Source organism: Spinacia oleracea, chromosome 5, assembly GCF_020520425.1.
Source record: "Spinacia oleracea cultivar Varoflay chromosome 5, BTI_SOV_V1, whole genome shotgun sequence".
NCBI lineage: Eukaryota > Viridiplantae > Streptophyta > Magnoliopsida > Caryophyllales > Amaranthaceae > Spinacia > Spinacia oleracea.
The window spans coordinates 82,080,572-82,104,301 of record NC_079491.1 but is presented as its reverse complement, the minus strand read 5'-3'; the positions used below and the strand labels follow the sequence as shown (position 1 = coordinate 82,104,301).

The following is a 23,730-nucleotide window of genomic DNA, read 5'->3' as shown; positions in this document are numbered from 1 at the left end:
TTGAAAATTGAAAATCTGAAAAGTACTGCGAAACAATGGGTATATTAAGAATTCATACATATATATAAGGGAAAAAACCCAAAAGAATTAGTATTACCATAAACATGAATTGCCATACTTGAAGAAAAAAATGAACTTCACATTTTGGAAAAGAATTGCAGATAATGCCTTGCTGATATATTATAAATTAAAGCTGCATAGATGGATCCGAGATGGATTCCTTGAAAAAAAGGACTCAGAAACCAAGAGGTTCATCTAGGATGTCACTGTTTAGCAGTGCTTAGCAGGGAAGGATTCTTATTAATAGGTTACGAGTGTGACAAACCAACGAATAAGTTAGTATTTGTTGACTAGTTAGGCAACTTATCTGTCATGAACCGTACTAATTAACATAGGTGAAACCTACAACAAGAGCAGCCAACCCATTTGACATAGCAACACAACATCAGACAAGTACAACAGTAGCAGGGCAGTAGAAACATGACAGGAGAAGCAAGAAGAGAGCACACAAAGTCGTTGCTGCTAGAAGACAAGAAAAGCATTAAATGTCATCTACTTAGCTTTGTATAAATAAGAAGAAAGGCAGAGAGAATTTGTGTGTATTCTTGTGTGTGTATTGTTATCAGGTTGTGGTAGAATTTGTGAGTTCTTTTCGCTAACGATGGATAAAATTGCCAACATACGTTCACAACAGAAGAAAGTCCATAACAGAACAAAGAGTGCATGATAGAAGAAAAAAAATGTAAATTTCATTCATCTAAAAGCTCAGGGTCTACAGATATCAGTCCGGAATAGCATAAGCTGACCGTAACAACTCAGAATTTTTTTTTAACAATGCTAGAAAGGAGGATTATACCATATTTAGCAATTTTATCAAAACCTAATAAGATGCTTGTGCAGATTGAGAAGATTCTTAGAGGCAGATTGTTTTTTGAAATCAGAACTATTTGGTTCAATCTATTTACCTCGGGAATAATAGAAATATCATGTTTTGTAGTTGCGTCCCCAATGTGATCTAACTTCAAAACTTCAACATTCTCCTATAAATGAAACTTTATCACATTAGTTGTTCAAATGAAAGCACTTAAACTGAATTGGAGAGCATAAGAACTAGCAAAAATAGAACGAGTCAGCTGATATTGCTGAATGCAGCACGCTGATGCTCATCAGTTGATTGCAGTATGTTGTTGTTCATCTGCTGACTGCTTATATCAATGATCACGGTCCACAAATGTGATCTAAAAAGGAGTCTAGATAACTAAAATGATAATCTGATACCAGAAGTATAATACAAACAATATAATTCATGCGGAAAAACCATAAAGCCAGGAATCCAAATTAATTTCCACATAGTCAATTAGCATAATTTAGGTTACATACAATGTGATGCGTGCCCTCCCTAGCTTCTCCTGAACCGAAAAAGAACGAATCTTAGAGATCCAAATGTCGCCCCTCCTTAGAAAGTCCACAGCACGTTTGGATCCGCCTTAGGTTCAACCAACTAGGATTTTACTTAAGGTTTTATGTATTCGGGTTAGGCTATAAACTATGTTCTCCCTAAGTAAAGAATATTATTTTTGGTGTGTTAAATTATGAGGGCTAGCCTCATATTCATAGGGTAGGAAATAAGGAATTTGAGTCTCACTAGGAAAAGAATTACCAACCCTACTAGGATTGAAATTCTTAACCAATTAGAATTGTAGCAACAAATAACTCTTAATTAATCCAATTCTAGTAGGTCTAGGAAAACTAATACTTAATGCCAAAGTTACTTGGCAATTAAGTAATCAGACTTTGCTTGGAGACCAAGACGAAGCAACCAACGCAGCCACAAGGGCCACACTGGCGCACGTGCCTGCCTAGGCCCAAACGCAGCCGCAGCTGCCCAAGGCCCAGCGCGTTGCAGTTTGGCCTTGGCGGGCTGCTTGCCTTGGCTTGCTGCTGCTGCCTTGGCCTGCTGCTCGCGCCTTGGTGTGCTCGCAGCCCACAGCGCTCCAGGCCCATCGCCTATTGCTGGGCGCTGGCGCTGGGCTTCGCGCTCAGTGCTATACGCTCGGCCTTTTGCTTGTCGAGCGATGGGCCGGCTCCCTTGCCGGCTTGTCGCTCGTCAAGCTTCCGATTCGTTTTCCGATTCCATAATCTATTTCCGTTTTGAACAAATATTTACGTTTCCGTTAATATTTCCGATTCCAAAAATAATTTCCTGTTCCGACAATATTTCCGATTCTGGTAATATTTCTATTTTCGATAATATTTTCCGATACGAACCATGTTTCTGTTTCCGGCAACATCTACGACTTGGATAATATTTATATTTCCGTCATGTACCATATTTCGTTTCCGGCAATATATTCATTTCCGGAGTATTCTTTATTTTGCCTTTTGAAGATTTCAGCTCTCACTGGAACCGAGATCCTTCTTTTCCGAATGATCATAAATGGAGTACTTAATGAATAATATATTCACTCAAATACTTGATCCGTTCACGTACTATTTGTGTGACCCTGCGGGTTCAGTCAAAAGTAAGTTGTGGATTAATCTTATTAACTCCACTTGAATTGAAGTGGCCTCTAGCTAGGCATTCATTTCACTTGTTCTCACTGAATTATTAACTTGTTAATTAATACTGAACCGCATTTATTAGACTTACCATTAAATGCAAACTTGGACGAAGGACATTATTTCCTTCATATCGCTATTCGATGCCCGCGTTTTTACGTGAAATGACAGTTATACCCTTTATAAAACTCTACCCCATAATAGTATTATAATAACAACAACAATAATAATAGTAATAATAACCATAAAAATAACACTAATAAGTAAATAATAATAATAACAACAATAATAATGATAACATGTCCGAAAATTAATTAAACTTTACAACAATGATTGAAATTAATTAAAACAGAAAATAAAAAATAAGATAAAAACCCGAAATAAATCAGAAAATAAAATTAAAAAATGGAATAAAATAGGGGAGGGGGAACAAAGGAACGAAAACAGGGAAAATGGAAGGGGTGTCGCCCGTGTTTAACGACTGTGACCATGAGCATGCCGCGTGTGTTTGGTGGCCACCACCATGGCCATGCCGCATATCTTGAGCGGCCTAGCCATAGTAGTGGCCGCCAAACACGTGCGGCATGTCCATTGTCACAACAGCTAAAAACGGGCGGCACTGTTTAAAAAAAAAAAACTATGCTCCTCGAACGTACTGAAGCATCATAGTGAGAGACTCGCAATTGTTTTGGCTTCATGTTTGTACTGGCCTCCCCATGCCAGTGGTTAAGAATCATAGGGTTTGTGGTGATTGCCACACATCAACAAAATTCATATCTAAAATCACACAGAGAGAAATACTTGTGAGAGATTCTGTTCGCCTTCATTTATTAAAAAATCGAACTTGTTCATGTGGAGATTTTCGATGATTTAACTTTTGGTGAACACTGTTATCAAGTATTGGTAGTTAGAGTTTTGAGCGCTCCACTTTGTTTCATACATCTTTTTGCGAAGTCGTTGCACCTGTGAGGATAGTGGAGAAGAGGTTAAATGAACAATCTAGTGAGTGGATTTCGAAATGTAAGAGGTGGGAGGTGGTTGAACACAGAGGCAGGGGGTGTGTTTTTTTTTTGTCGGAGATCGGTGGGCGGTGGCCGGAAACACAGAAGTAGGGGTCACACGGTGAAGGGGAGAGGGGGTTGATTTCTTTTAGAAGACATTATTGTCTTTTCATAATAAATACGCGGACGTTTTTAAGCTAACCCAGTCGCGAACGTCGATTAAAACCCTTAATATTTACTTTTAACTTTTTATCAACCGATTGGTGGTTGCAGTAACCAGCTAAATTTATTTGATGAATTTCGACATAAAAAGTGTTTGTTTTTGCCAGGAATTGTGAAAATAGTTGAGTGATAGGTAGGGGTGTTCATCGGTCCAAACCCGGACCGGACCGGACCGACCCGGACTAGACCGAAGACCGAATTTTGATAATTCAAGACCCGAAGACCGGACCAGTTATGCTTGGACCGAACCCGGACCGGACCTAAAAAATCGGTCCAAAACCCGGACCGGACCGGTTGTGGACCTATTTTTATATATATTTTTTATTTTTTCTAAATTTATGGTAAAAAAGAAATATATATATATATATATATATATATATATATATATATATATATATATATATATATATATATATATATATATATATATATATATATATATATATATATAAAGCCAATTGTTTAAGGCCTTTTTTGGAAGTTTATCATAATATAGTAATATTTACAACATATTAAAGGAGAGAATTACACTTTTAAATGGAATATATTTTATTTTATTAAGGAAAAATCGGTCCGGTCCAAAATCGGGTTTTTGACCGGACCGGACCGGACTAGACTGAAGACCAGAAATTGATATTTCTCGACCCGAAGACCGGAAATTGATATTTCTCGACCCGAAGACCGAACTGTTGCCTTCGGTGCGGTCCGGTCCGGTCTTGGTCTGTCTGGTCCGAACCGAAAAATAGACCGGACCATACCGACCAAGACCGGACCGGACCAATTTTTGCACACCCCTAGTGATAGGGCGACAAATAGAAGTGAGAATAATAAGTGTGGAAAATAGTGGTGATCCTGATTTACCCTCCCGTTAAGTGGTTTAGACGCAACGCGCGGATGGTGCAGGGGCCTGCACGTAGATCTACGTGCACCTCCACCAAAACGCAAAAAACAAAAAAAATACAAAAAGAACATAAGAAACTAAACAGAAAGAACATAATAGAGTAAACGAAAAGAACATTAACCAAAAGCTGAAAAGAACACTAATGTTAAAAAACTAAAGAAAATGTACAAAATTGAAAATAACATATTCTCTCTCCCGATACACTATAAAAAGAACAACTATTTTACAAAAAGAACATCATGTGAAAAATGCAACAGAAAAACAAAAAAAAAAACATATTACCGATAATATTATAAAAAATTAAAAACAGTAAAAAAAGTTAAAAAGTTAAAAAGAACACAAAATAATTAAAAAAAAGAACACAAAATAATTAAAAAAAGAACAACAACTTTTTTAGAAAACACAAAGAATAAAATCAAAAGAAAAATAAAATAACAAAAACTCAAAAAAATTTAAGAAAAAGACAACAAAAAAAAGAACAAGAGAACAAAACACATGAATAAGAACAACATGCATTTTCTTTTTCCTTATCAAACAAAAGAACAGAATGAAAGGGACGAAAAGAACAACAAATCTATGTTCTTTTATTAGTTGTATTTGTTCTTTTCAAACCACTTAGTGTTCTAATTAAAAAGACAAAAACGACGATATTTTGATGCACTTAAAACTAGATCTATATTTTTATTTAAATGTATTTTTGTTCTTATCCAACGCATCAGATCTATGTTCTTTTATTAAGTGTTATTTGTTCTATTCAAACGATTTCATGTTCTAATTAAAAAAAGACGAAACGACGATTTTTTGATGCACTTAAAACTAAATCTATATTTTTTAAAAAAGTATTTTTGTTCTTTTACCACGAATCAGACTATGTTCTTTTTTAAGTGTTATGTGTTCTTTTCAAACCATTATATGTTCTTTTTTTAACAATCTATGTACGTTGATATAAAAGAACAAACTATGTTGATGCCACAGTAAAAGTAAAGTTGTGAAAAGAACATTACAACTTTAAAAGAACATTAGAGGAAAGAAAAAGGAAACGTACCTTAAACACTTGATCAACATTTATCAGGAGCATCAATATCTTTTAATAAATCTTTAAAAACTGATCTCAATCCTCGGAAAATATCACCCTCTGCAGATATTCTCTTGCTTCGAAAACTAGCCAAATTGAACTAGTGTTTTTCTTAATTGACTCATTTTTCAACTAAGGAGAAACATTCAGAAGGAATTTTAGAGAGAGAATAAGGAGAAAATATATTTTTTACTCTTTCACTCACCATCTCACTCTTTCTCTCTCAAAAAATCTCTCTTATGTTGAGAGAATATAAATCCTCTCCTCTTTCTCTCTCTAAAATGTATTTATAAAATGACTAATGGTTATAATTCATAAGTACAATTATTATATATATATATAGTTGCTGAAAAATAGAAAATGAAAAAAATAGAAAGTAGAATCAAAGAATAACTGAGAAGGAGAAAGGAAAAATTCTTAAAGAGTGCATAATGAGAACTATGCACGTGTTTTTATTTTGTTCTTTTAACAGAATATTATAAAAAGAACAAATGAAAAGACTAAAAGAACAAATAGAGAGACTAAAAGAACAAGTCAAGTACCTTGTCCAACAATAATATATGATTCGGAATCATCATTTTCATCATTTTCATCATTCTGTTATGAATTATCAAGCACATTATTCATAATATCTGAAAAATAATAGGTTAACATGTATAAAACCAAGAAAAAGAACGTAACCAAAAGAACAAAGGATAAATAAAAAGTAAGAAGAAAAATAACACAATAAAATAAAAAGAACAAGTTATGAAACGCAAATGAAATTGAAAATAATAAAAAAGAAGAACACAATAGAATGAAAGAACAAATTATGAAACGCAAATGGTCTACTTTTCTACTATAATGAAACTGTTCTTTTAATACGAGCATAAAGAAACTGTTCTTTTAATACGAGCATATGTTCTTTTAATACGTAAAACTGTTCTTTTCTGGAAAAAAATCGTAATTATATAATTCAAATCTTCAAAATCAGCGATTTCAACGAAATCAGCGTGTTGTTACATAATTTGATTCATTAAAATCATCAAAACCATCAAAACTCGATTATCAAAAACAAAATCATCAAAACAATGAAAATAATCAAACACACGATTATTACAAAATCAAAATCATCAAAACTTAGAATTTATTATTTCAAAATTGAAAAATTACCTCCCAAAATCTGATTATCAGCTGCAGAATTCAGATTTGAAGAAGAAGAATCGATTTAATTTGATGTTGAAGCAGAAAAATCATCGAAATTTTGGGAATTTTCACCACTTTATCTCTCTAAGAACCATTTTAGAAAACCTAGTTCATACTTTCTCTCTCCTCTTCACAATTTGAGTTCAAAACATAAAATCTAGCAGAATATATATCGCAAGAAAAAAGCAAATCGAATAAAAAACGCGAAATACAGAGCTCAAAAGAACAGAGCCTTTAATGTTCTTTTGTTCAAGGGTATTGTTCTTTTGTTCAAGGAAAATGTTCTTTTGTTCCCGGGATTTAATGAAACACGCGCGTTTTATGTGTTTTTTATGTCGTTTTGTTTCCGGTGCACCTAGAGCACGGTGCACACGCCTGCACCATGAAATTTGCGGTTTAGACGTTTAGTTACTAGGGGAAAGTTTTACCAACGGATCTTCATTTCTGGTTTCACCCACTCTGCTTCCCTTTTCCCTGCCGCCGCACTGTTTTTTTTTCCAAAAAAAATTCACCTGAATTGGCTGTTAATTTGATCTCACCATTCCTAATTTAGAAATGGAAGAATTGTTTAGAAGTACTGACCGCCAATTAACTGGCGCCGCCTTCCCTGAAGACTTAACTCCCTTCCCTATCCCTGAACCTCAACCTCATCTTTCCTCCGCCGTTGGTGTTGGTTTCTACTACCCTCAACAAGCGGCTCTTCATTCTCCGCCAGTTCCCCAGAAGCTCCGTCCTATCAGATCCAACGGTCGTAATCCCATGGAATATTCGAATCCCGAGGACGCATTGGTTAGAATGAATGGTTGTAATTCGTCGGAGCTAGGGTTTCTTCCATTTCAGCCGGATTTCTCTTCGAAGTCGGAGGAGGACACGTCAGCAGAAGCACTGATGAAAATGAAATCGGAGATGGACAGCCAGTTGTTATGCAACTTCAAATCACAAATATCAAGCCTCAACTTCTCTTTCAGGTCTTTCTATTCTCTTTTGTACTGTAATTGTGTTTCTTGCTTATTCTACTGTTTCTCTTTGTCTTCTTCTTAACTGCTATACTTACATTTTAGGTTATTTTTTTAAAAAAAGAAGTATTTGATTCCACTGCTTTGAAATAACCCAAATTCACTCTAGGAAAGCCCTTTGTATAGTACGGAGTATAAAACATGATAAGATTGTTACTGCGGCGGTAATTTAAGCTTTGTTTTAGTTGAGTATGAGACTATGAGGACTGTAAGGGGCTTCAATGACAGGAGTAATTAAGTATTATTTGAGAGTATTGCAGTTTTTGAGTTAACTCTTTTGAATTCAGTTCCTCTTCAGATTGTAGTGGTGATTCTGCACATAAGGCAGACGAGCTTAACTCGAATGAGAAACCGAGAAAGAAGAGGAGGAAAAAGATGGAGTCCTTTTTACAAGGTTTGATGTCTCAAGTCATCCACAAGCAAGAGGAGATGCACCAGCAATTAATGGACATGATTGAAAACAAGGAAAAGGAGCGGATTATTAGAGAGGAAGCTTGGCGTCACCAAGAGATACAACGTGCCAACAGAGATCACCAGCTTAGGGCCCAGGAGGCTGCTCGTAGTGTGGCCCTTATTTCTTTCATTCGGAATGCTCTTGGCGTCTCGGAACTACAAATTCCCGAGCTCTTACCCTTGCCCCAAGTCTTCTCTGGGGAAGATGTTGCGGATCCTCACAGCTTGGGTCAAGGTGAACTCGATAATTTTGATCCTAATAACAAGAGGTGGCCGACTTCTGAAGTCCAAGCGCTCATCACTCTACGAGCTGCTCTGGATCATAAGTTTCATACTTTAGGCCCCAAAGCTCCTGTGTGGGAAGAAGTTTCAGCTGGGATGGCTAAAATGGGATACATTCGAAGTGCTAGGAAATGCAAAGAGAAGTGGGAGAATGTTAACAAGTATTATAAGAAGGCAACAGGCAATGGAAAGAAACATTCTGAGAATGCCAAGTTGTGCCCGTACTTCCATGAGCTGGAAACCCTCTACAAAAATCGGCTTATTACTGCAGCAAAAGCAAACTCTCCCAGTAATGAAGACTCCGAACAGAATGGAAAAGTATAGGAGTTCAAACTAGCATTGGCTTGAATATTATCACAGCTTATCTAATTATCTGAGCTACTGAAAGAAAGCAGTACTTGCTAGGGATGGGAACACAACTTTCTCTTTGTTCTCTAGTTTGAGACTACCAGATATTCGTGATCCAAGTTCCCATCTGTTGATTCTTTCATCAACTATTAGCTGCAATTTTCTTTTATCGTTAACAGAAGGAAATGAGGATACTTCTTTTGAGGCCATCATTTTGGCTTTATGCGCGTTGAAGATCAATACTGAGCTTAAAACAGTATGCATGTTAGGTCATTGTTGGTATGTCTTTGATCTTTTATTTGGATCTAGCCAGCAAGTCACATGCCTGGGAAGACGTCGGATAGAAAAATGCAACTCTTTCCGGCATGTTGCTGGCTAGTCCTTTAGACCACTTTTCTGCATTCATTTGGTTCACTTGTCTACAAATAGATTGAGGCATTGAGCAGCTAAGTATTGTGGATTTGTGGTACGCATTAGAGGCATGATATTCTAACCGAAATTCAGCTTATGTTGTAACTTGTAAAGCTACTTAAAGTAGAAACTAAATAAAGCTTAGTTGAAGATAATTTTCTTTGAAATTTCTTGGAAACCCATCTATGATGCCAATTTTCATAGGTACTCATCAGGCATTGTTATAAGATAAACTGTAATGACATTGTCCTTCTACATAGAAAAGTACAGCAAAAGCTTCTAAGATTGATATTAACATTGGAGATCCAACGAGGTAATTGAGATGACTGTCAATTGCATTGCAGCATGGCCGTGCACACTGCAGCAAGGGGCGTGGCATTTGCACGAGGTTGCCCCAACTACTACGCAAAGCCTTTGATCGGTGAGTATCATCTATTCATATTATTTGGATGTTTGACACTGCTAGTGGCGTTTAGAACTAGTTACCTCATATATCACCAGTAGGAAGGAATAGAACAGGGTTGAAATGGGGATTATTGACAGCAGAATGGCGAGTATTATAGGTGGTTCTGGCTGTATATAATAAGGAAAACTCAAGATAAATGATGCGATAAGCAATAACATCAAGACCTTGGCACAACTTCTGTTGTCTTTCATTTGATAAGGATTACCAGAGAGACAGAGAGAAAAGGAGAGAGGGAGAGAGAGAGGGAAGAAGTAAAATAGGGTGATCTGCTGTTGATTATTATGTAGTCAATAGTTTTGGTTAATCCGCTTTTACAGTTTTCTCATTCCTGAGAGTAAAATTCACCCAATTATCATTAATAATTAATAATTAATAATTAATAATTAATAATACGGAGTAATGAATATGGAGGGCAGGTACAATAAAACCATTTGCTCAGCAAATGTGGAAACTGGAAAGTGAAGAGGAGGGAGTGATATCTAACAAAGCAGCTTTTCCATTTTGAGAGATATATTTACTTCCATCTCTCTGAAACCAACCTACCACAGGTCCACAGTAGTACATACAGGCGTATGATTATGAATTTGCTTCTTATATTTTTGTCTAATTTAGCTAGGTTCATTGTCATCATCCTGCAACTTGTTGGTTTAATTTGCTGCCTCTATTATCATTAATCATTTAATGGTTTTCACTAACTTCTAATTTTTTCAACTTGTTGAGCAAAGGATAATGTATCCCCAATAAGTACGAGTTCATTTCATTTCACGGTCTAAAAGCACAAAGTAAAATCCCCTAGCCAGAATGCCTAATGTTATTTTTACGATGGAAGAAACATCCGATGTTATCCTACATTTGATTTGTTATAATCAAGTATCATTCAGTAATGACACCCTTCAATTCTAGTGTAGTAACGTGCATATATTTTCCACTGTAATATATTTTATATATGCTGTACATAGCATTGTATCTCATTTGGAAGCTTGAGTATTGAAGTAGATAAATTGGCGTCCATCTCTAAAGCTTGGTTTGATAGCCACTGCTGGAAATCCTGAATATTGACCATCCATTCTTGCCTTGCAAATTTTAACCATGTACCTCAGGAGCTCATATCTCTGAACAAAAAGCTGCATTGCATATTCTTCGAAGGGCATCCACTGTACATCGGAAATTGATAAGAGGGATTGACGAAACCAAGTGACAGAGAATTTAATAATCAGGGTAATTTGGCTTCACTGCTTGGTTTAAAGTTTCAAAGTCGTCTCTTCAGTGGCTTAGGAATAGCAAATATAATATTAGCAACAGTGAAATTACCTGAGCTGCTTCAACTTCTGTTTCCTGAACCTGGATGTTAAAGGACAGAGGTTGTAGCAGACAGACGAAGAAAAGATCCGACTTGTGAAAAAATGCCATATGGTGTTCTCTGTGTATTTTAAGAAATTTGAAGGTGAGCAGAAGTTATCCTAGATTACCCATCTCAAAACCCTCCATTATCTATTGAAGTAGTCTTTCCGCATTCTTTATACTAGAAAAAGGATCATGTAAAGAGAAGTTGGAAGTATTTACCTGAATGTCAGCACTTGCACAAATTTAGTGTCAATCTATAAACAAGTATGGAGTGTCAAATAGTTGAACTACAATGCTAAGAAAGGAAAAATTAGAGAATAACGATCTAAGGAGTAAGGACTTTACTTACTCCAGTCTCTTCTTTGACTTCTCGCACAGCGGCAGCACAAATATCCTCACCCTGTGAATTTAAATTGTCAATTACCGAGTAGGGAAAGACACGAACACACAACAATTAAATGCGGAGAAAACCTGATTGGCCATTCCAGTGGGAAACTTCCACACACCCTTTCCTCTTAACATTCCATTCTTCTCTTGAACCACTAGTACCTACAAGCAAACATTTCCTATGTAAGAAAAAGAATCTGTAAACGTAAACATGGTTTTACGATTAAATAGTAGTATATGCGTCTAGACTTCAACTGTGGTTACACAGAAACAAGTATTGAACTGATCATACTAGAAGTGAAAAGAGAAAGCATATATGAATATGAATATGAATATGAATATGAATGAAAGTACCTGTTTCTTGTCGTTGATGACAAAAGCGCCAACACTAACACGATGAGATGCGTTTGCTGGAAGAGTATTGGGTTCATCCTGAGGAAGCCACTTTGCTAACATTACATACCTTGGTTCTGCATGGTGGTACCAAAACCCTTCCTGCAGGTTGATCAGCTTATTAATTAATTAATTCATTTATGCATACATACTTGGTAGCTACATTCCATTACATACCTTGACAGCAGCTTCAATAAGATTGTTATGTTGAATAGGAAGTTTAATCCAGACAGCTCTTTTCCCCTGCATCAATCATAATTCGTGTAAACCAGACTGTCATGTCAGATTATTTAAACAAACAGAAAAAGGAATAAGAGTAAAATGAAGAACAATAACCAATTGGGTCCAGTAAGAAAGGGAAGATCTAAGGGAAGAGGCAAAGAGGTGGGAGTCCATAGGATCCTGCATATCGACATGTAGACCTCTATGCTCATCTTCCGTTGCTGAAAGTAGTTGTAGTTGTCGACCCTGAACCCTCATCAAACCCGACAGCATCCTTGTCTGAATCTGTGTGTTCTCACTATTTCTAAACTTAATCAAACCACCAAGATGTAATGGAAGATAATTTAAGGTGTTAGTTACTGTCAAAAATGAGAAATTGCGGGAGGTGCAAATAGATTTAAGAGACATCATCATCAACATCATCCAAATGCAGTTAAACTCGAGCCCACTTAGTACGTTCTACTCCGTATTCTATTTATAGGAGTTACTCGTGTACGTACTCCATACTTCATATGTCTCTCAACAAGTCTAGCTCATGCCTCATGCCTCATGCCTCATGGAGTCATCAGTCATGGGAGAAGGATTTTGTTTCAACTTCTTTGAATGGATTTTTCACTTCACCAATATATTTTTCAATTAATCTATCTTCTCTCTACATTTGTATTACGCCACGTGATTTATTCTTCACTTCTGATTAACTCGTGACTGAAATTTACTATTCTTACTAATCCCACTACGTAAAGATCATGAGGATTCGATCAAAAAACGAAAGGACTACTATCAATAATTTAGGAAATGGATTTAATGTTTATACCCTATAGATATTCATGTATGTCATGGTTGTATACATCTAAAAATTACTACGTATTAGGTACTATGTACGCGTATATAGAAATGTATTTGTATTCATATTCACAGTCATTTTTTCACATTTTCTCCTTACATGATATGCATATATAAAGGAAAAATGTGACCCAGGCAGGCCCCACCCTAGGGGTAGGCAAGGGGTGCGACCGCCTAGGGCCCAAGGCGGAAAGAGGCCAAAAAAATAGCATGTCCAATAAATTAGTACTAGTAATAAACAACACATTAAGTAAACATGTTATTTTCTTGGCTCATTGGTAGAAAGGAGATATTAAAGTTTTGATATCTATCATATATCTAGGGTTCGATTCCCCTCAATGACTTTTATTATTATATAGGATTCATCCCTCATTGTTTTTCTTGTTGACTTCTTTTATCCGCTCACCTCTTTTCTTTTCTTTTTTTTTAACTTTGTCAATATTTTTATTTTGTGTTTGTTAGTTTGTATTGTAATTTTTTTATTTAAATTTACTTTTTAGGCTTTTAGCAACTAATTTTCTCATTCATAATACTTTATACATATAGTGTCTCAATTATTTAAACTCTTTATTTGTATTAGCTCCTTCCTTTAATCATTTACAAGATAATTAAGTTTTATATTGAGTTTATGTACATAGTATTTGACTTTTAGTACTATGTTCTAATTGATGTAACTATATGTAGGCGAAAAATATGCTTATTTGATGGACTATGGTTCTATAAGTTTTAAAATAGATTCAAATTTTGACGCTGACAAAATTAACTGATACTTTATATGCTCAAAATGAACCTTTATTTATAAAAAATAAAAATCTGCTTATGCATATTAATTATCTTGTAATTAAGTAAGTATTTATTTTATTGAAATATTTCAAGAGATCGACTAGAGCAGGATTTTGAATTCTAAGATCCTGCAAAAGAGATATACTAATATTTTATTAATTTGAATTCAACAATATAATGGTTCTAATAAAAAAAATTCTATGATTCCAGGTAAAAACTACTCCCTTCGTATTTATTTAAGGGATACACTTGCATTTTCCGACCGTATTTATTTAAGATATACACTTGCCATTTTTAGTAACTTATCAACCCCGCCATCTAATTAAATAATACTCCATACATCTAATTTACCATATTACCCACCATCCTATTAAACAAATAATTTCATAAACTCACCCCACCTCCCACCCCACCAAAATGACATGGTCCCCACTTGTTTATTTATTAAAATATTTACCCAACCCCACTTGCTTTATTATTTTATTTTATTTCATTCAATTCTTCTTCTTAATACCCGTGGCCGGCCAAGTGTATCTCTTAAATATATATACGGAAGGAGTATCATTTCGGAAGGGGCCCTAATCCCTTATTTCGCCTAGGGCTCTTACAATGTCAGGACCCGGGCTTAACCCAGGTGCACGTTGGAGGTGTAGGTATTGGTAGGAATCTTACGTTTCAACCGAATATAAAATAATATGTACTCCCTCCGTTTCATTTTGTTTGTTACGTTTGGACTTTTGCACGTTTATTAACGTATAATAGAGATTCTTTTTCTTTTTTATTAAAAAAGTTAAACCAAATAAAACCTCAATCCACTAATCACTACAACAACCAATAAGATTGTTTTATTTATCAAAATAAACCAATAATGGAAAAGCACAAAGATTGCTAACTTAACATACTTGAGAAATGGTAAATAAATTTAATGAATTGAAAAAGTTGACCAATTAAAATTAAGAGTGGGCACAAAAAATAACATTATAATAAGTTTATAAATAGAAAGATTCTTCCATGTAACAAATAAAAAGAAACACCATAAAAGGAATACGTAACAAACAAAAACAAATGGAGGGAGTACGTAGTAGAGCATACTAGTCGGTTATTCAATGTTCAATTGTTCACATTCAAAATATTTTGTACATAGTGTTTCTTGGCAATTAGCGTTACATAGGTAATCACTCGGTAAATACTCGTCAAATTTCTTGAAACTTTGGGAGATGGTTTAGTTAGAGGTGAGAGTCCGTGAGACGGTGATTTTCCAAACCTTGAACTTGATTAACTAGTCAAAGTAATTACGACTATAATTTTGTGGTAAATACTTATTGAAAATTGTGGTAAACCAGGGCGTGTCAAAGATTTAAAAGAAAACTTTCATTTTAGGAATGGAATGAAGGGGGAATACATTTTCACTTAATTTTGCAAAATCTAGATACATCAACATTTTCCCACAAATTCACAATTTTGGTTTAATTATATTTTTTTGACAAATTAAACACAGTTTTGGTTTAATTATATTTTCACTTTATGTTTTCCATTTAAGTTATATATTGAAAATATGTAAATCCATCATTGTCTCTTTGCGCCATTCTCGTAGAAAAAAAGTCAGAAAATTCTTTAGTGCAATTAGAAATGAAGAATGTAATTCATACGGAGTATTTTACTTATATATATATATATATATATATATATATATATATATCTCGTAGTACTAGTACATTGTAAACGATGTTAGCATCCAAATATCAATAAATGTAACATGAAATCGCCCATACTAGATTACTAGTATTAATCAATTATTATGTTATTATGAAATATAATGATCGATTAACATTACTTGAATGTACATGCAACGAAGAGAGCAACAAAAATAGGAAACCAACCATATATACTTCCTGAACAAAATTTAAACAACATGCATGAAGTACATAGTAACATCATAAGTATTCATTGTTCAATGGGTGGTATTATGATGAAGCAGGAGGAAGACAACAATAAGGACAGTAGGGATGAGAAGAATCATAATGAAGGAAGGCGCAGCGATGACAGGGCCAGGACTCATAGTCCATGGAAGAATAAGCAGAAGGAATGCCACCCCTATAATTGCCATCACTGAACCAAAACCAATGCCGAATTCACCATCATCGCCATTGCACACCATAATAACTTACTCCTCCTCGTATGATAAAATAATGACTATGATTATGTTAATGATTAGAATATTTAATTATGATTAATTATGCTAATAATATCCCCAAATCTGTTGGACTTTATATAAGCCTAGATAGATGCATGCATGATTCCCCTTGGCGCCAAGGGACACATCGTTTGGATCCTGTTTTTGTTTTACTTTTTAGGGGGTTAATTCCGTGTTTTATCATTTTTAATCTTTCCCAATGTCTCCTTACGTTTTGGTTTGGAAGTTTAAGGGACTTGCTACATTACATGACCGAACAATTGCTAACTGCTGTACCCGGGTACAGTCAGCTTTGGCTGTACCCCAAAAACGACGCGGTCATATTGTTTGTTCATTCTTGTCGACTGTTTGTTCTTTTTTATTGTACTGTTTGTTCATTCTTGTTGTACTGTTTGTTCTTTCTTGTTGTTTTTTAAATTCATCATCAAATTTTCATAATTGTTGTATTTTTTGTTCTTTCTTCTGGAATTTTATGTTCTTTTTTATATTGTTTGTTCTTTCTTGTTTATTTGTTTGTTTATAATAATCATATGGTTAATGTTCATAATTAAACTCTTCATTCATCTTTTATTCTTTCTTTTTGTATTGTTTGTTCTTTCTTGTTGTACTATTTGTTCTTTCTTGTTGTTTTTTAAATTCATTCATCAAACTTATTGTTGTATTGTTTGTTCTTTCGTGTTGGCTTTAAAATTCATCATAAAATTGTTCATAATTGTTATATTGTTTGTTCTTTTTTTTCTGGAATTTTATGTTCTTTTTTATATTGTTTGTTCTTTTTTGTTGAATTATTTGTTCTTTCTTGTTTATTTGTTTGTTCATGATAATTATCTGCTTTATTATTTTTTCTTTCTTGTTGTATTGTTTGTTCTTTCATGTTGGCTTTAAAATTCATCATAAAATTGTTCATAATTGTTGTATTGTTTGTTCTTTTTTCTGGAATTTTATGTTCTTTTTTATATTGTTTGTTCTTTTTTGTTGAATGATTTGTTCTTTCTTGTTTATTTGTTTGTTCACAATAAATATATGGTTAATGTTCATAATGAAATATTGTTCACTTCATTGGTCTTTTATGTTTTTACAAGCGCCTATATTGTTTATTTCCAAATAAATAAATAAATGTACATTTTCAAAATAGTAAATGTTCATTCCAAATAAATAAATAAATGTTCATTTCCGAAATAGTAAATGTTCATTTTTGTAGTTTATTTCCAAATAAATAAATAAATGTTCATTTCCAAAATAGTAAATGTTCATTCCAAATAAATAAATAAATGTTCATTTCCGAAATAGTAAATGTTCATTTTTGTACTAGTGTTTGTTCTTTCTTGTTGTATTGTTTGTTTTTTCATGTTGGCTTTAAAATTCATCATAAAATTGTTCCTAATTGTTGTATTGTTTGTTCTTTTTTCTGGAATTTTATGTTCTTTTTTATATTGTTTATTCTTTTTTGTTGAATTATTTGTTCTTTCTTGTCTATTTGTTTGTTCACAATAAATATATGGTTAATGTTCATAATGAAATTGTTCACTTCATTGGTTTTTTATGTTTTTACAAGCGCCTATATTGTTTATTTCCAAATAAATAAATAAATATTCATTTCCAAAATAGAAAATATTCATTCCAAATAAATAAATAAATGTTCATTTCCGAAACAGTAAATGTTCATTTTTGTAGTTTATTTCCAAATAAATAAATAAATGTTCATTTCCAAAATAGTAAATGTTCATTCCAAATAAATAAATAAATGTTCATTTCCGAAATAGTAAATGTTCATTTTTGTACTAGTGTTTGTTCTTTCTTGTTGTATTGTTTGTTTTTTCATGTTGGCTTTAAAATTCATCATAAAATTGTTCCTAATTGTTGTATTGTTTGTTCTTTTTTCTGGAATTTTATGTTCTTTTTTATATTGTTTGTTCTTTTTTGTTAAATTATTTGTTCTTTCTTGTCTATTTGTTTGTTCATAATAAATATATGGTTAATGTTCATAATGAAATTGTTCACTTCATTGGTCTTTTATGTTTTTACAAGCGCCTATATTGTTTATTTCCAAATAAATAAATAAATATTCATTTCCAAAATAGAAAATATTCATTCCAAATAAATAAATAAATGTTCATTTCCGAAACAGTAAATGTTCATTTTTGTAGTTTATTTCCAAATAAATAAATAAATGTTCATTTCCAAAATAGTAAATGTTCATTCCAAATAAATAAATAAATGTTCATTTCCGAAATAATAAATGTTCATTTTTGTACCAGTATATTAATGTTCATTTTAAACAACACAAAACGACATCGTTTTGGATGGGGGTACAGCCAGCTTTGGCTGTACCCGGGTATAGCCAAAAATTTGCGTTACACGACCCATTGCATTGGGCCTACTTACTTTTTTTACATTGGGCCTGCTTCGATCTTTGATAACTACTCCCTCCGTTTATTTTGTTTGTTATGTTTTGACTTTTAGTGGAAAAATTAATCATATTAACACAAAAAGCTACGATATGATTTCATAAAAGTTATGAATTATTTATTTTTGGAAAAACTGATACTGATAGTCTCAACTATGGTAACTTCACTTTAAAAGCTCCCAACGTTGAATTATTCTAAAGTGGTCTCAATTTTTAGGTGTGTTTTCCCTTGATGGTCTTTTAGCTTAATTATACTGTTAATTAAGTTGATTTAAGCATATCATAGTACTCCATTAACTTCATTTAATTAAAAAAATATGATTATTGCATTAGAGATATGAGTCTTAATTAAGTTATATAGCACTTAATTTTAACTAAATGATCATTTCCGGAAAGGACTCTCTATAGTTGGGACCACTGTGAGATAATCAAAAGTTGAGACATTTTAAAGTAAATCGGTCATAGTTGGAACCGATAATATCAATTTTTCCTTTACATTATCCTCAACTCTCATAAGTGACCAGTCACACCTTTAAGTTGATAGTGTGACATGTTCACACTGTATATAGAACTCATGATTAAGGCAGGGGCGGCGAAGAGGGGGTACGAGCGGGGCGGCCGCACAGCCCCCCCCCCCCCCCCCCCATGAAAATGGCCCCCTAAACTAAGTATCTATAATATTAAGGTGTATATATCAACTAGAAGTTTAACTTGGCTCAGTGGCAAGTGCTGATTAATATCACACAATATCTCGGTTTGATTCTTTGATTGAGCACTTGAGCGTGTTTTTCCCATTAATACTTTTTCTTTTCTCTCCTTTTTAATTTTGGGTTTTTTTTCTTAATCTTTCCTCCAGTTTTAGTTTCTTTTTCCTATTTTTTATATTCACCTTAATTTCTAGAATTCAATACTTCATAGTTCATAACAATTAATGTATAAGTTTTATTTTGTGAGGGATAACAATATATGAATCATTGTCTAGTAGTAAATAATACAAATATTTTATTCTATTTAAGTTCTTTTTTTAAATAATAATTTTTATTTTCCAAACAATTGATTTTTTTCCCTAGTGCTACAAATATAGTCAAAGAAATAGTCATGAAATCGAAAACGATCCCGTAATAATTAAACTAAATATTATTAATATATGTTGAATCATGAAAGAAGGACCCAATTTTATAAAATTGCACAAGGCCCCCAATATCTTTGCCACGTCTCTGGATTAATGACGACCAAGACTTACATCACTTTATAAGCAAAGTGTGGAGCATTGTCTTGTATAAACTAGCTTTTGAGCCCGTTCTTTGAACGGGCGGTTGTATAGTGGTTATTTATCTATCTTTTTAACTTCTTTGCTGAGCTTGTGATTTTAAAGATAATATATGATTTATATAGAGGTAAATTTTGAAAGTTGAAATAATACATAAATTAAATAGTGTATTAATATTCATTGTTAATCGGGAAGATGAAGTGGAAAATGTTGAATGAATAGATTGGTGAACTGATGTTGTATTAGGAAGATGAAGTTGAAGAGGCAATTAGAGTTGTGTAATATATCAAACAATAAAGAAAAAATAAAATAAAAAACGAAATTGATGGAGGAAAGCATGGACGACAAGTGTCATTTAATTAAATGTTTAACACGTGTCATCTAATCAAATGTGGTTTTGTTTTTTAAATATTAGGTATGGATTAGGTATAGATGTTGGGTTGCAACAAATGTTCAACTAACCTCCGTATCATCTATTGAGTTTGAATGTCGTTGGCAACATTATTTTTTCCTTCTCTGTTTTCGGTCTTTTTCAATTTTCTTTTGTTTATTATGGAATTAGAATTACATTTTTTTTACATTCTTTTATATCTAACGAATCAAGATGTATTTTCTTTCCTTTAAAAACATATAGTAACTTTAAATATTGTCCTATTTTTCCTAAAAAATAAATAAAAGTAACACTATTAATTAACGTACAAAGAATAATCCATGGTAATAGTAGTAGTAATTGTGCCAAATGTAAAGTATATCATTAACATACAAAAAGTAACCTTAGTAAAATATTCAAGTAACATCCTATTGATTTAACTGAATAAGTAGCTTAATTAAAAGTAACTTGCTTAGAACTATAAAAGTAACTGAAATTATAAATAGAAGTAACCAATTACAAATAGAAGTAACCATTACTAATATTAGTAGTAGTCGTGTCTAATATTTAAAAGTAACATCATTAACATACAAACAGTAATCATAGTAATCTATTAAAGTAATTAACATCCTAATAATGTTTTAACTGAATAAGTAGCTTGGTTAAAACGAACTCTTCAAAATCTATAAAAGTAACTGGAATTATAAATAGAAGTAATCATCTACAAATAGAAGTAACCCTTAGTAATATTAATAGTGATTTTGTATATTGTTTAAAAGTAACACCATTAACATATAAAAAATAACCCAAGTAAAACACTAAAGTAACTTCGTAATATTTTAAGTACATGACCAATTAACTGAATTAAAAATAAGTTAAAACTATAAAAGTAACTGAAGTTATAAATAGAAGTACCCAATTACAAATAGAAATAATCCCGGGTAATACTAGTGGTAAATATGCTTAACATTAAAAGTAACAGCATTAACGTACATTGGGTAACCCTTGATTATATGCGAAGTAATATCTTAATAATATGATATTAACCTCAATTGGATGAGTAGTTAAAGTATTTAGTATTTAAATAATTGACAATAGAAAAGAAACGAGATGAAAGCAAGAGAAAAAAAAATGGAAAACCAAACCAAGTGACAATGGGAAAAAAATCATCTCACAAAAGAATTGAAAAATAAGAGGAAAAAGGGGAAAACAAAAAAGAAAATATGTTGTTGCTAGGAATTGAACCTTTGACCAAAACACATAAAGCTCACCATAAGCATGGAATACCACTAAGCCATCCATCATTTCATCATTTTTAATTTACCCAATTTGAATATAACATGTTTCTTTGGGCTTTTGTGAAGGAAATATGTCATTCACCCAATGTGCATTAGTCTAATACCAAGGTTCAAATTAATTACGAACAATAAATTCAGTGAGATCGAGTGATCGGAATAACTGGCTGGAGCAATGCTTTTGATCAGTGAGTTCTAATCTATATTAGGCTCAAAGCTTACTCTTGACTGAACTTATAAGGTCACACCATTGACATGTAACAGATCACCGGATTAAATGAATCGGAAATTCATTTAATAGCTTTTCGGGAATTAGTTCGGAAAAACATAAATATACGATATGACGTTGAATCGGAATCGTATGTCGTATTGCGTATATTCGTAAGCTAGGCGAAACGAATAATCGTATCGTACGACGGTGAATCGTCAAACTAAAGTATTATACGATAAACAATCGCCGTAAGGCATTGGACGTGAATACGAGAAGGAAACGTTGCCGGTCCGACGAGCCAAGCGTGCAAGGCCCATCAGGCACAGCAGCGCGCCAACGCATCGAGCAAGGCCCAAGGCCTACGGCTGGGCGCGCGTGGGACAATTGCAGCAGCATCAGCGCACACAGCGTGGCCCAAGGCCCAACAGCTGTGTGGCTGTGCGCGCGTATGGGCTTGCGAGGAGCTGGTCGGCCTTGGCCTTTGTGCTTTGGCCGGTTGGTGTTATAACCGAAAGGTTATAGCACCAATCCCTCCCTTAGGTCGATCCGGCCGTGGACTTCAATCCTGTTAGGAGTTTTTATATTTTTCCAACACCACACAATATACACTTTAACCTAACCACAGAAAAAAAATCCTAATATTCTGTGTGCCTCCGTCTAAAGTGTTCTTCCAAAAGCAAACAATCTTGAGTGACTTCTAAGCCATCGATCTCAAGACAGATCTGAACGTGTCGGTGAACCTGATGAGTCATATTTGTATAGGGTATTTTAGGCGCATTTAGGTTGCATTATTAGGCATTTATATCATTTTAGTTGCATTTAAGATCACATTTGCATAAGTTATCGTTGTCGTACTCTATTACGCCCCGTTTGTGTTTTCTTAATGTTTCAGGTGATTTTACGATCATTTGTATGCTTTCGGAGTGTTATGAGTTGATTTGGATGATGAACGGATGGAATGTTGACTCGAGGATCATTGCATATCTCTAGGGATAATTTTGAGTCAACATCGAAGCTAAACGCTATTTTTCTAAGCATCAAAACTGACAAGCGTTCACTCTTTTGATGATATCTCAAGTTCTACATGTCGGAATGAGGCGATTTTTATTGGCCTAGAAAGTAGACTTCAAGTTCTTTCCAACGAAAGGTCACACGTCCTTATAGGCATTGTAGAACAAGAGTTATGACATAAACAAAATGACTCGACTATCCGATTCGCCCGAAGCCCAAAATGATGGCCCAATCTTCCCCTTGGGCGCGAAAACCAGCGACCCACCAGCGGGCCCGCTGGTTTCTCCGCCCAGATACTTCCATGCGGGTTCGGTTCGTCGTTTCTCGTGATCGTTCAATTAAATGATAACTTATGTAATTATTATTATTTTCCTTTTTTGTTTAGAATTTAGGAAACACTAAAATACCTCAAGGGAATTAATGTATTCCCTTATGCTTTTATTTTCTTTTACGTTTTCAATTCCTAAAAACTCTTTCACGTTAGTTTTGCTTTTCTTCCCTTTTCCATTGTTGAACCCTAGCTTTTCAATTTTCAATTCATCAATCTAGAGGTAATTCAAGAATCGTTATTTTTGCTTTAATTTATAATTATTGTTTTTGTTCCTTAGTTTAATTTTTCCTTTGATTATGAAATTCATGTTTATTATTTCTATCATGTTTGTTAATTCAATTATGAGCGAGTAGTCGTATTCTAGGGCTAAGTAAGGGAAGCCATGTTTATACCATGATTATTATGCATAAAGTTTGTTAATTTATAGATTATTGCTTGAGTATTCCGATTGATTTGTTTTAATTGTTGATTCATGTTATCGGCCAATTTCATGAATTGATTATCTAGCTAATAGGAATTAGAATCGAAAGATCGTATTTTTAGAGGCTTAGTACAATTGGCAATTCTGATTATGTTAGCGACCGTACTGCATATGTTGAATTGAAAGTGTTAAGACCCGACCGTAGAATTAACATGTACTTTAATTACTCGGCTTAGTTTATTCATTTCTGGATTGATTTGTGTTCTTGGATTGGTATAAGCATGGTGAACCGAACAGACGCTCTAGACCTTTTAATTCATTGATAATTT

The 23,730-nt window shown here is 33.6% G+C and overlaps 2 protein-coding genes and 1 pseudogene across 2 annotated transcripts; 2 read left to right on the top strand and 1 right to left on the bottom strand.

The window, feature by feature from the left end:
• The first annotated feature begins 7,367 nt into the window (after nucleotides 1-7,367).
• LOC110787112 (trihelix transcription factor DF1) lies at nucleotides 7,368-9,620 on the top strand. Its single transcript, XM_021991683.2, has 2 exons — nucleotides 7,368-7,911; nucleotides 8,247-9,620. Exons 1-2 carry the CDS (start codon nucleotides 7,499-7,501, stop codon nucleotides 9,016-9,018), a joined length of 1,185 nt encoding a protein of 394 aa, XP_021847375.1. The 5' UTR covers nucleotides 7,368-7,498; the 3' UTR covers nucleotides 9,019-9,620.
• Nucleotides 9,621-10,818: 1,198 nt separating this feature from the next.
• Nucleotides 10,819-13,075, bottom strand: LOC110787100 (nudix hydrolase 2). The gene is made up of 8 exons (XM_056829804.1): nucleotides 12,380-13,075; nucleotides 12,221-12,286; nucleotides 12,005-12,145; nucleotides 11,735-11,812; nucleotides 11,613-11,663; nucleotides 11,483-11,517; nucleotides 11,231-11,366; nucleotides 10,819-11,073 (listed from the first exon to the last, which is right to left on the bottom strand). Exons 1-8 carry the CDS (start codon nucleotides 12,686-12,688, stop codon nucleotides 10,888-10,890), a joined length of 1,002 nt encoding a protein of 333 aa, XP_056685782.1. The 5' UTR covers nucleotides 12,689-13,075; the 3' UTR covers nucleotides 10,819-10,887.
• A 3,209-nt stretch (nucleotides 13,076-16,284) lies between these two features.
• The window catches only part of LOC110779744 (splicing factor U2af large subunit B-like), a 39,958-nt pseudogene continuing 32,512 nt past the window's right edge, over nucleotides 16,285-23,730 (top strand).

Excerpts from the sequence above, each read along its gene's own strand:
- LOC110787112 (XM_021991683.2), top strand. The coding sequence starts at position 7,499 with ATGGAAGAATTGTTTAGAAGTACTGACCGCCAATTAACTGGCGCCGCC. Across the intron at positions 7,912-8,246 it reads AGCCTCAACTTCTCTTTCAG|TTCCTCTTCAGATTGTAGTG; the intron begins GTCTTTCTATTC and ends TTTTGAATTCAG.
- LOC110787100 (XM_056829804.1), bottom strand. The coding sequence starts at position 12,688 with ATGATGTTGATGATGATGTCTCTTAAATCTATTTGCACCTCCCGCAAT. Across the intron at positions 11,518-11,612 it reads AAGTCAAAGAAGAGACTGGA|ATTGACACTAAATTTGTGCA; the intron begins GTAAGTAAAGTC and ends ACTTGTTTATAG. Across the intron at positions 11,367-11,482 it reads GTGCAAGTGCTGACATTCAG|CACCTTCAAATTTCTTAAAA; the intron begins GTAAATACTTCC and ends ATAACTTCTGCT.